This window comes from Cricetulus griseus, chromosome 2, assembly GCF_003668045.3.
Source record: "Cricetulus griseus strain 17A/GY chromosome 2, alternate assembly CriGri-PICRH-1.0, whole genome shotgun sequence".
Taxonomy (NCBI): domain Eukaryota; kingdom Metazoa; phylum Chordata; class Mammalia; order Rodentia; family Cricetidae; genus Cricetulus; species Cricetulus griseus.
Genome location: NC_048595.1, coordinates 134482341 through 134495377, shown reverse-complemented (window position 1 = coordinate 134495377; position 13037 = coordinate 134482341). Strand labels below are relative to the sequence as shown.

The 13037-nt window shown below is 36.7% G+C and overlaps 1 protein-coding gene across 5 annotated transcripts in view; it reads left to right on the top strand.

The window, feature by feature from the left end:
• The first annotated feature begins 2652 nt into the window (after nt 1-2652).
• Lrrcc1 (leucine rich repeat and coiled-coil centrosomal protein 1) overlaps nt 2653-13037 on the top strand; it is a 35453-nt gene continuing 25068 nt past the window's right edge. The window contains exons 1-8 of one of the 5 annotated variants that reach the window (XM_027398744.2): nt 2653-2856; nt 5456-5661; nt 5953-6018; nt 6714-6881; nt 8959-9134; nt 9236-9445; nt 10659-10855; nt 12361-12511. In XM_027398744.2, the coding sequence (XP_027254545.1) occupies nt 2768-2856; nt 5456-5661; nt 5953-6018; nt 6714-6881; nt 8959-9134; nt 9236-9445; nt 10659-10855; nt 12361-12511 (1263 nt within the window). In that variant the 5' untranslated portion in view covers nt 2653-2767. Of the gene's footprint in view, nt 2857-5455; nt 5662-5952; nt 6019-6713; nt 6882-8958; nt 9135-9235; nt 9446-10658; nt 10856-10879; nt 12251-12360; nt 12512-13037 lie in introns of those variants that run through there. The other 4 variants (XM_027398743.2, XM_027398745.2, XM_027398746.2 and 1 more) reach the window with 4 other exon arrangements.

The following is a 13037-nucleotide window of genomic DNA, read 5'->3' as shown; positions in this document are numbered from 1 at the left end:
GATTAAATGTATATGCCATTAAACAAATTCCGTGCTATGTCAACTTGCAAAATTAGTTGAATAATTTCAATTTAATCTCTTAAACACCTTTATTCTGTGAATAATGAGTAAAAATGAGATTAAAATTTTTAAGTAGACAATAAAAGAATATTCATTTCTCACTAACAGAGGTATTTGTCCACCGCATTTTAAAATGTTTTTTAGGAAAATGCTGACTACCCTGATTATAACATTAAATATCATTATTCATCAAATTATGACATTATTTCCATACATTGAAATAATTTAAAATATATATTGCACAATTGTTTACTGTTATCTTTTTAATAGCAATATTTTGAGATTCATTGTGACATCTACATGCATATTTCTTTATAATTTTCTTATTGTCCCCACCTTACTTCCATCTCTTCCATCCCTCCTTCTTTCTAGCTCCCACCTTCCTACAAAGTAACTCTCACTCTGTCATGAAGGTGGGGTTTCATGACAGTTCCATTCTGTTACACACTCATTTTTCTTCTCATCTTATATTAGACCTCTTCAACCATTGCAGTTTTCTTTCTTCTTTGATGTCCTACATATACACAAATACATATATATATACATGTATAGATATGAAGATAGTGGTTTCTGTCCTGCCAGGTCCCGATGCCCTTCAGCCCCAAATAAGCATACGGAGACATATTAATTATAAAACTGTTGGCCTATTGCTAGCACTTCTTACTGGCTAGCTTTCTCTTAATTATTAACCCACAACTACTAAATCTATGTATTTCTACATGGCCTTATCTTACCAGAGAACACCTGGCACATCCTATTTTCCCAGTCTCTACATGGCATCTCTTCAAGACCTCTCTCTCCTCTCGCCTCAGCATTCTCCTCATCTCCTAGCCCCGCCTATTTTCCTGCCTCTACTGGCCAGTCAGTGTTTTATTCATCAACCAATAAGAGAAACATAAATAGAGAAGAACATTCCCCCATCATATATATGCACATATATGTAATCTAGAAAATGTGATATCTATCTTGGTATGCTTTATGTCACTTAATACATTGATACTCAGTTTAGTGCAATTTACATACTGTCATGATTTGAAACTTCTTTTAAACTGAATAAAATTGTGATGTGTATATCTACTACATTTTCTTTATCCACTTATAGTTTTGTGGATTTCATATTAATTTTTCTTTTGAGCTATTGTGAGGGTAGTAACATAAATGTGTGTGCAAGTGTGTCCATGGTATGCTGGGTTAGATACTTTGGGTCTATAACCAAGATTTAAAAAGATGGAGCATATGGTACTTCTAGACTTTGTGAAGGTTCCACAATGGTTTCTATCCTGGTCACATTAATTTATAGGCGTATCATCAGTAAATTTGGTTTCTTCTTTACCTACTTCAGTATCAGAATTTGTTGTTTGTTTTCATGAAGGTGGGTATTTGTTATTCTGACATGAAATCCCAGAGCAGTTGGGAAGCATCATGCTTCCATGATGGCTAACAATGGAAAGTCAGATGGCTATGAGCTGCCACTTGAATGCTGAGAATAGAATCTGTATCCTCTGGAAGAATGAGTGTCTTGATAACTGAGCCATATCTCCAGCCTCTCCCACTGTTTTTAAGATTATGTTTTCAATTATCTGTATGCATATGGGCATACACACCAGTGGAAGCCAGAAGCATCAGGTCCTTGAAGTTGAAGTTGCAGGTGGTTACAGCAAATATTTTTAACCACTGTGCCATCTCTACAGCCTCAAAACTTCTGCTGTAAAAATAACAAAAATATTTTGACGAACAATCTGTCATAATATCAATCACGGAGCCTTGAGCTGTCTCAGAGCTAGTTACATGCATGGTAACCTAGAAAACTGTATTTTGGTGGCTCTGTCCTCTTACCTTTGCAATGCACCATTGGGGTTTAACGTCCTTGAGGCTGTAGATAGGTTTTCCCCACTGTACCAAAAACTATCAGGACATTTTCCCATAACCGTTCATTAACATGTGTACAAATGCTTTGACTCTATTAGAATATCCCTCCCATTTAGTGAGTTTTTTTTTTTTTTGAAGGACTGTGGAAATAAATACCTTGAAAGGAAATCAATCCATGATATGGGAGTAAAAGAGGAGTCAATTTATTCCATGATTGTAATCACCTCATATTTAAAAAAAAAAATAAATCACAATGTAAACCCATTATATTGCTAATCCTACCTTGGAACAGCCCAGCTAAGTATCTTGGAGTGCTTGCTTTGCAGAGGCATAAAGGGTGTCTCTTGAGTGAATTTTTTATGAAAAAAAGTAAGCTTTTTTTTTGGTGGGGGCAGGAGGGGATGAGGACCAATATACATAAAGGCAGTGCACAAATATTTAACGAATTACCAGGAGAGGGTGTGACCAAAAGGGGAACCGGTACTATGTCTGTAGAGCATATCATATCACCAAGTACAAAACCAGACTGTTGTGAAAAAAGCCTTCATAAGGTAGTGGGCTATAAGTAAAGCTCATGCACACGAATCTGGAACAAACCCACTCACTCCCAAACCAACAGGCGGGAAGGGTGTGCTTTAAAGGCAGAAGCCGTAAAAGCCGGGGCTGCCTTCGGGCATCTGGGGCGTCCTGCTTTGCGGCAGCGCCAGGCGGGAAAGTGCAGCGGGCGGTTGGAGAGTCAGCGCCCCGCCCCCGCCTGCTTCCCAGCGCTCCGGAGGCGTGAGCAAGCTGAGACCCAGCGCTGGGCGCCAGTTAACACCCACTCCGCGTCGCCGGTACCATGGAGGCGGCGGTGGATGTCGAAGTCGAACCAGAGGATGGCGACAGCAGCTGCGGGGACGTGTGCTTAATGGACAAAGGCCTGCAGAGGTAGCTGCCGCCACCCGCTGGGACCTCGGGTCGGCCGGCTGGGACGGAGCGGGTGGGGTTCCTCCCTGTCCTCCCAGCACAGCCGCGGGTTCCTCCCTGCCGAGCCCGGAGTCCCTCCCTTCAGAGCTTGGGGTTCTTCTGTATCCCCTTCCCAGAGCCTGGGCTTCCTCCTAGTCCCCCTACCGAGCCCCAGGCCCTTCCGTCCCCTCTTCTCGGCCCGGTTTCGTTCCCAATAGCTGTTGTTGTTCCTGGTTTCCCTTCTCTGAGTCTGGAAGGTGGTGTCTGGGGCTTGCACCTGGGGCCAGTCGCTGAGTTCCCTGCTTGCAGCTCTTGCCTCTCAGTTCTCACACGTTTTTCATTTCTTTCTGCACAGGCACCATCAGACACACATCATATACTTGTTGAAAGTAGCACATATAACTTTTTTAGCTGACCCTGTTTCATGCTGCCCAGACCATTCAACCATTCAATGCTTTTCTTGGTCTCCTGGATCTTTCTTTCTCTTTCTCTTTCTCTTTCTCTTTCTCTTTCTCTTTTTCTTTTCTTTCTCTCTTTGCTTATCTTGGTCTCCTTGGCGCGCTCTCTCTCTCTCTCTCTCTCTCTCTCTCTCTCTCTCTCTCTCTCTCTCTCTCTATGCTTTTCTCAGTCTCCTGGATCTTTTCCTTCTTCCTTCCTTCCCTCCTCTTTCTTTCCTCTTTTTATTTATTTAATGTGCCTTTCTCATTATGCATTTTGATCCCATTCATTTCCCGTTCCTTGGCATCCTCCCTCTGCCCCTGCAAACCCCATCCCCCAAAATAAAAAAAATTTAAGAGAAAAAAATAAGAAAGGAGAAAATTAAAAAATCTCATCATGAAAGCTACAGTGAGACACAAAGTAAACCCCCTTGTCTATATATTTTTACTTGCAAGTGTTAGTTGCATAGTCATTGGTCTGGTTCGAGGCCATCGATGCTGGACCCTCATTGAGACTCTTATTGGATATCCTGTTGTAGGCATTTCCATTGCAGAAGTCTCCGTGTCTTTGTGGAGGTGCCCTACTCTATCTGAACCTTGGCATTTATAATATAATAAAATGGCTTAGTCTCAGTCCTGATCTGAGGTTTTCCGGGGAAGAGGTTTTTCAAAGGAATGCTTGCATTTGTATTTAATAATGTGGTTATCATTTCCAGGTTGTTGCCTATGTGAATGTTATATGCGTTATTACTAATGCCCACAACAAATCTGCAAGGTCATTTTTCTAATAAGCAATGAATCTGGGACTTTCTATTTTAGATGCATTATATAATTTGTCTGACAGTGCAACTAGTGAGCAATTAAACTCAGCAATATTAAGTAAGTTCTGATGTGTCAAAAAGTAAATGGCTATTAAAAGCATATGGCAATAGCACAAGATCCGACCCTAAATAGTTTTGTAAATGATAGAAGCAAGGTAATTGGCAAATACTTCAAACAGGCACCTTTAGAAATTGGTGGTTTGAGGTTTTCAAATGTTTCCTTGCTGCCAATTAGTAGGTTCCCTGCAACTTTATAAATATAATAGCCAGCACAAAATCTACCACAATGACCATTCCTAACTGCATTCATCTAGCACCTCTCAACTGTGCACTGTAGTTCAATGGAACTACTACTGTGTCCTACTAGGCAAGTTCCACTTACAAGTGGGACATAGAGGGAGTAGAGACATGATTTCTGTTTAGAGGAAATGCATTCCACCTTGCAGTTAGAGGGGACAGGAGCCTTCCCACCAGAAAGAGCAGTAAGCTCTTAGAAATCAACTACATTCTGTGCTAACTAGCTATCACAGACAGTAAAGAACATAAAGTTGTAAGCTCATGCATAAGATCTGGAGTCATGTCAGGTCTCTGTTGGCCTAATTGCCATAAACATTCACCAACTGCTGAGAGTTGTGAAAATTAAGTGAGAAAAGGAAACAGCTTTAAAGGCTGCAGTTGTTCATTCTTAGCTGCTAGAAGAGGAAGGGTCAGTTTTTTCTAAGAATGTCATCCCCACCACCACCACCCCCATAAGTCTACCATACTCTAGTGGAAGGCTGCACATCCAAGGATACTTTGGCAGCACAAATTGGCCTGGATTGTGAAAACAAACCAAAACAGACACAGAATTGGGTAGGAAAGGAAGGGCAAATGAATCTAAGAAGAGGTATGAGAGAGAAAGTCAATATGATCAAAATACATGTGTATGAAGAACTTGTATGAAGTTCTCAAAAAACATACATATGGGGCACAGGGTGTTGCAGTAGCTCAACATAGCAAAAGCAGAGCAGAGATATGAAATGGTGTGTTAGCATTCAGGAGCCTTTATCATTACTGACTGTTGAATTCTGCCTTTACTATATATGGTATTTACTTTGTACATGCAAGCTAAAAGTACCCAGACTTGCTTTTCTTTCTGTGTTTGTATAAATGGACCAAAATATTAGTTTGCATGGTAAGTCATGAAATATTACAAGGCAAAAATAGAAAGGATTTTTTTCTAAAGTGAAAGAACACATATTCATCATAGTTGTGCTATTTGATTAATTTTTAACTATTTTGTCGTGCCTCTTAAATCTGCTTTTATAATGTTTTCTTTTATAGTATATCAGAGTTATCTTTAGATTCAACCCTTCATGCCATCAATCTGCATTGTAATAACATCTCCAAGATCACAGCCATTGATCACATTTGGAACCTACGACATTTAGATCTGTCATCCAATCAAATAAGTCAAATTGAAGGGCTAAACACATTGACAAAACTATGCACTTTAAACTTGTCCTGCAATTTGATCACAAGAGTAGAAGGTTTGTAAACTATTACATGTGGTATTTTGTTTAACAAAAATGAAAAAAAAGTATATATATCTGTTTTCTTTCAAAAAAGGGAATTAATAGAATCATTAGTGTTTGAAAATTTGGCCAATAAAACCCACAGTGAAAAATGTTTTATTTTTTCATAAAACTGTCTTTTTAAATACCTAACTACTCCAAAACCTAGCAATTGATTTCACTGCTATCAATGTGAAATGATGCTGTTTCTTTATTTAAACCTTATAAAAGCTATCTCTTTCCCCCCCACACACACCTTGTTTTTAGGACTTGAAGCACTGGTTAACCTGACTAGACTGAATTTGTCTTATAATAACATAAATGATCTTAGTGGTAAGTGAATTTGCTTATTTTTTTTATAATGCTCAAGCTCTACAGTATGTGAGGACTTAGCTCAGGGTTGGGAAACTCCAAAGAATAATGATGTTTTGACCAACAGTTTTACCCAATTGATAGACTTCTATCAGAACTATTGTTGCTGTCAAAACCATACCCATGTAAAAAGAGATAAAGAGGAGGATGATCAGTAGCAGAAAAAGCTATAGTGAGGAAAGCCTACTTTAGGAGGCTTATGCTTAATATTAATTAACCACTATACTCACATAGAAAGAGGTAGTTCCAGTAAAACACCAGACAGGGATGGAAACGTTCTGTTTGTGGTGCCCTTTTCTGTGGCTACCAGTAGCCAGATGTGATTATTGACATGAAATATGACTGGTTGGGCAAGGGACTGAATATTTAATTAAATTTTAATTTAAATATAAAAGCAACTAGTGTCTACTACATTACACAATTTGAATATGAAGGATTGTAAGAACTTGTATCTTAAAAGTTAAAATCAGTTTTTTTTTTCAATGTGGTCAGCATTGTCTAAGAAGGTTTTAAAATTGTTACCTGTTTTTTATTAAAGTAAAGTGACTTATAAAGTTTTCAAATTTCTTAGAATTACTGGTTAGAACTAACAAAATTTCTCTAATTATTCTCATATGCTGATTCTTTGCCTTAAAAGATTTTTTTTCCTGTTGCAGGGTTGATGTCTCTTCATGGACTGAAGTATAAACTTAGATACATTGACCTACATAGTAACTGTATAGATAGTATCCATCACTTACTTCAGTGTACAGTAGGCTTGCACTTCCTAACCAATCTCATTTTAGAGAAAGATGGAGAAGGTAATCCTATCTGTCTTATACCAGGTAGGAAACAGTTAATTTAATATGATACTTTTCTAACACTTAAATGTAAAAGACTTTGTTTCCTGAAGTTGGTGTTCATGTCTCCCTTTCATTTCAGTCTTAAGCTTTGCATTTTGGAGTTGGTTGTTTGTTTTTGTTTTTTATTATGTTTAGTAATACATAATTATAAAGAATTTATTGGAAAAAACTAAATTGCTTCTTTGTTAAAAGTATAAAGGATGATGCTGGGTGGTGGTGGCATATGCCTTCAGTCCCAGCACTCGGAGGGAGAGGCAGATAGATCTCTGTGAGTTCCAGGCCGGCCTGATCTACAGAGCAAGTCCCAGGACAGCCAGGGCTACACAGAGAAACTGTTGTCTCAAAAAGTAAAAAAATTAAGCCAGGCAGTGGTGGTGCACGCCTTTAGTCCCAGCACTTGGGAGGCAGAGGCAGGCCGATCTCTGTGAGTTCAAGACCAGCCTAATCTACAAGAGTTAGTTCCAGGACAGGCTCCAAAGCCACAGAGAAACCCTGTCTCAAAAAAAAAAAAAGTAAAAAAATTTTTACAAGTATAAAGGATAAGCAGACCACCTACCCTTCTCTCTCTTTCCCTCCCCCCTCCCTCCTTCCCTCTTTTCCTTCCTTCCTTTACCCTCCTGATAACAGTATCTCCTGTAGCCCAGATTGGCTTCAAACTTAATGTGTAGTGGAGAATAACAATGAACCCTCCCTCCACTCTCTGAGTGTTGAGATTGCAGTTATGCATCATGTGTACTTATACATTATTAATTGTGTCTTTTGAAAGCTTAAACCTATATGTTCTTTTCCCAGCACCCACATGGTAGCTTACAACCATCCACAGCTCCAGTTTCAGGTGATATAATGCCCTCTATTTACTTCTGTGGTCACCAGGCATGCATGTGGCACATCCATACATTAAAACATTACTCACATGCATAAAATAAATCTTTAAAAAAAAAAAGGTCTAACACTGATTTTCTAGATCTCTTTCTTTGTCTCTCTCTCTCTCTCTCTCTCTCTCTCTCTCTCTCTCTCTCTCTCTCTCTCTCTCTCTCTGTCTTTCTGACCACTTAATTGATCCTTCTGAGAAATATTTAGTATATTAATTACTTGAGAGATTAGTGAGGTGGTATAGCTTGCCACCAAGCCTGATGACCTGAGTTCAGTTCCTAGGACCCACTTGGAAAAAGAAGAGAAATGACTCCACACATTGTCCCTTGAACTGTACACTTTAAAAAAGGAAAGGAAAGAAAGGAGGGGGATGCTTAGGGAGGAAGGGAGAGAGGGAGAGGAAAAGGGAGGGAGAGAGAGAGAGAGAGAGAGAGAGAGGAAATGAATGAGAACGAGAACTTGGTTGAGGGATTAGAGCACTGACTGCTCTTCCATTCCCCACATGTTGACTCACAACCATCTGTAACTCAATCTCTGACTCCCTTTGTGGTGGGAACCAGGCACACACTTGCATAAACATGTATACTTACATATATACTTAGCCAAAATGCCTAGACACATTTTAAAAAAATGAAAGAAGGAAAGAAATTAACTTGAGCAAAATTGAATGTTTCTATGTTAATTTGTCAGGGACATTGTTTAATTATCTTTATGAAAAATGAATATGCTTTTTCTTGAGTACTTAATATTGCATATCCTAATACTGATTATGTGTTATTAAAAAGAAAAAGGTGGGATATTTCACTAATGTGTCATGGAAAATTCTGCCACTCTTAAATACCAATTTTTTTTCATTTTATGATGGTCATATTAAAATAAGCAAAAGCCTTGCTTATCTTCCTTCTCAGAGTAAAATGCTGTTGGTTTCATGCATTTATAATCTCGAGGTAATTTTCAGCCAGGTGGTTTCAGTGATTTAACTTTATCAGGGATGGGACGGGAGCATGCTTCATCTCTTCTGTATTTACTGATTGTGTGTTAAAGATGTTGAGTACTTAATGTTCCTAGTTAGTGCTTCATGGGAATGATTTATCATTCAGGCAATATATATGTAGCAGCTTGGTTTAATTTTGAAATAATCTTTTTAAAATACTTATGATTTGGTTTTGAACACTTTGTTTCCAAGGGTACGGAGCAATCATTCTCCAGACTTTGCCGCAACTGAGAATCTTAGATTGTAAGAACATATTTGGTGAGCCAATAAATCTGGAAGAAATAAACTCATCACGCCTACAGTGCTTAGAAGGACTTTTGGATAACTTAGTTTCTTCTGATTCCCCCCTGAATATAAGTGAAGATGAGGTAGAGTATTGGTGTTTTTTTCTAAGAGGAAAGATAACCTGCAAGTGTTAATGTATTAGAATACGAACTTTAAAGGACTTGGGTTTGTTTTTGTGTCATAGGTCATAGATAATCTACCAATGGCAACACCATCCACGGATATATTGCCCACATTGGAGGAGTTTATCAGTACACCGGAAGATAATGTTTTGACCTCTCTTTTATCTGTGTGTCCATCTTCTGAACCAGAAAAAATTAATCATGAAAACGATTATCAGAATGAGATGAAACTTCAGAAATTAGATAATCAAATCTTACAGCTTCTCAAAGAAGTAATTTATTTTTATTTTTCTGAAGCCCAAAATATGTTTATTAAAGAAAAAGTAGCTAAGAAATTGTAAAGTAGAAATTATCTGTTATTAAAAAGAAAAGGTGGGATATTTCACTGTGTCATTATGGGAAATTTTGCCACTCTTAAGTACCAGCTAAAAACATGATATTGATAGTATATCTATATTACAAACATAGAATTATATATAGTAATATATATGGTAGGAAACAGTGAGATATGTTTTTCCTTCATAGGTGTTAGTATTTGTATTGCCAAATAATATTTTATTGCTTTGTGTATGTGGTATCAGTTCATAGACATTTGGCTAGTTTTCCTCTGCCAACTGAATGATATGACTATGAACATTATAGTAAAGTTTTGATTTCTTTTTGTTATGTACCTATCTGTGCAGTTGCTTGTCCCTATCTTACATTTTGGATTAGAGTTGCTGGAATACTCTTTGTCCCTAATAGCAGTTCATGTGGGTTCTAGTTTTTCCTTCCTTAGTTTTTTAAGATGAGGCCTTAACACATACTGACCTTGATGTCTTCTATCTGCTTCTGGAGTTCTGGTATTACAGGCATATACCAAAATACTTTGTTCTCATGTGCCTTTTTCATTATAAATCTTCCTAGTGAACACTTTTGAAATATATCCTGGACACTTATTATGTGTCGGGACTCTTAGATTCTGTTAGTCTTCTAAAAAAAAAAATTGGCATTATTTAGCATTAATTTGATTTGACTTAAACTCTAATTTTGTCTATTAAGTATTAGTTCATATTTCCATTTATTTTTAAAAACTACCTTTTATTACCTCTGGTTTTCAGCCCAAAAGTCTTTATTTTTTATACCTGGCTGTTACAGTTTCTCCATAGAAAACTGATAGTCTCAGATTGAAACATCATCTAATTCTGATACATTTTGCAAGTATCAGCAAGTATCTAAGTCTTACTAGTCTTACCTTTTTTTCTTTTTCACTTCTGATGTCTTTAGTTTTAATTTCTGTTTCTGTTTTTGTTTTTTTCATTTTCCCAGAGTTTGTAATTGTCTGTAAGAGATTTGAGCTACTAAAAGCTCTTTTTTCCCCCCTCTGTCAGAGCTGGATTTCTTGCCTTCAGTTTCAAAGATACATAATTTATAAATCTTTAATCTTATAAAATGTCTTAACATTTAACAGACTTTATTTCTTTGTTCTTTTTTTTATATTCTTAGACTTCTAATTCTTTAATAGATAATGTTCCCGAGAAAGACCACAGAGCAAAAAGAGACACAGACGTAACTTCTGAAAGTGACTGTGGAAACAGAAAAGAGTGTACTCGAAAAATTCCTAGAAGAACAAAAACCCCATATTATGCCAGAACTATTCAAACTATTAAGCACCACAATAAAAACAATGTTGCCTTTGGAAGGTACATGCTTTGGTCTTAGTAATCCAAATAAGGTTCACAGGCAGGAGTAACTTTATAGTTTTGTGGTGGTAAACCCATGGGTATACTGACATCGGAGATTTTTCTCCTTCTCAGCCTGGACACTTAAGAGTTGGTCAGCTATCTGCCCTGATATCCTACAGTTTCTGCATTCATGGATTCAACCCAGTGCTGATCAAATAAAAAAAAAAAAGAATTACATCTTTACTGAGATGAACCTTCACTAGGTTGAAAATATTGCTCCTGATTGAACATTCACAGACTGTTTTTCCTTGTCATTGTTTCCTAGATAATATAGTATAATAAAGTAATTGTATTAGGTATTATGGTGGATATTTTATTGGATATTATAATTATACTCAAATATGCATATTATATACAAAAATGCTACGCCATTTTGTGTAATGGACTTAAGCATTTAGATGTTTTGGTGTTTGCAGGGGTGGGGTTCTGGAACCAATCCCTGAAGAAACTTAAAAATTGTATATTCATATAAAAGATTGCTTTCTCTTTGTCATTACCAAGGTTAAAAAATGTATAACATCAAAATGCCAATGTATTACTTACAGTGGGAAATTAGGATGATACACTGTGTTTTCCTGACTAGTTTCTACTCTATATATAGGCAAATCTAGCCAGAAGACCAGGACCTAGCTAAACACTATCAGCTAAGCTAGGATCAGAAGCAAATGATTGTCTTTGACATGTAATTGTAAAAATCTGATGTCTCTATTTTCATAGCAGGGGTATTAGCCATGATCGCTATTCAGAAAAAACTACACTTTTTTCCTGAATAATTCATTTTTAAAATGTATTCTTTGTTATTTCAATTTTTCCAAATGTTCCAGTTGGAAAATATACGTTCATGTATAAAACCCACTCAGTCCTCCAATAATAAGGATATATTTCTTATTACTCTGGCTATCGATAGAATTTGTTTATTCTGCTATATTGTGTCAATTTTTAGCTTTAAAGTTCCACAGGGTAATTAAATGATGTTTCCACATTTTTGTATTATATGATCATAGTATATTTCATCTTGAATATGTTGGGCACTACACATATAAAATCATTATCTTTTTAAAAATCTTGACTCTAAATAGTCAACAAAGCACACCCATTATAAAATGTATAAATTAACTTCCTATTACTTTACTTAATATTTTTTTGCTAATAGATTATTTATTGTATAGGTATGGGTGTTTTACCTGCATGTGTGTCTGTACCATGTCCTGGTGCTCACTAATGAACAGAAGAGGGCATCAGACCCCTAGGACTGGGGTTACAAATGACACGGAGGTGCTGGGAATTGAACCCAGGTCCCCTGCAAGAACAGCCAATGCTCTTAACTGCTGAGCCATCTCTTCAGCCCCTTACGTAATATGTTTTTAAAAAAATATTACTTACATATGTGGCTATCAGTGTTTGTATTGGAAAACATTATAAAACTGTACTTTGAATTATTTTCTGCATTTTATTCTTTGCAGTTGTAATCGAAAAATGAGACAGCCTAACCTTAAAGATTTATATGTTAGATCATCTTTGGTAAACTGTAATGCTTTAAGAGACTTAGATGAGCAGAAGACTGACATAATTAAAATAGACAACAACAGTGTCTCGGATGACAACACTTACCGGGTATGGTTTAGAAAATTAAGAAAAAAATAATCTTAGTTTTAAATACAAATTCCCAGAAAGTTAAACATTTTTTTATGAGTAATAAATGTTTGTAGTTTTATCTTTCCCAATTTCCAGACTTCGTAATGTTACTGCTTTTACTTTTGCTAAAGGTCAGTTCACTTGAAATGATGTTATATTCTTCTGGAAGGAGAAGCCATTAGGAATTTCCAGTTCCTGTTTCCCAAAGAAATAGTTCCTAGTTTGAGGGGGTTGCTATATCCATTCAAATATCAAAAGAAATCTCCATGTTTTCTCAAATTAGTATTCTGCCTGTCTTCGTTGTCCTGAGACCCAGCTTTGGAAAAGGATTCAGAGATGTTCAAGTTATTTTAAAAATTCAAGACTTGCTTAATGTATTGGTAAACTTTCCCTCATTTTACATGTTAGGGAGTACTGGTTATTCTACTATGCACTCTACAAAATATACTCTAATAGTGGGATTGGACAACTGTCCTGACAGTAGCTAATACTCATTTGATATGGT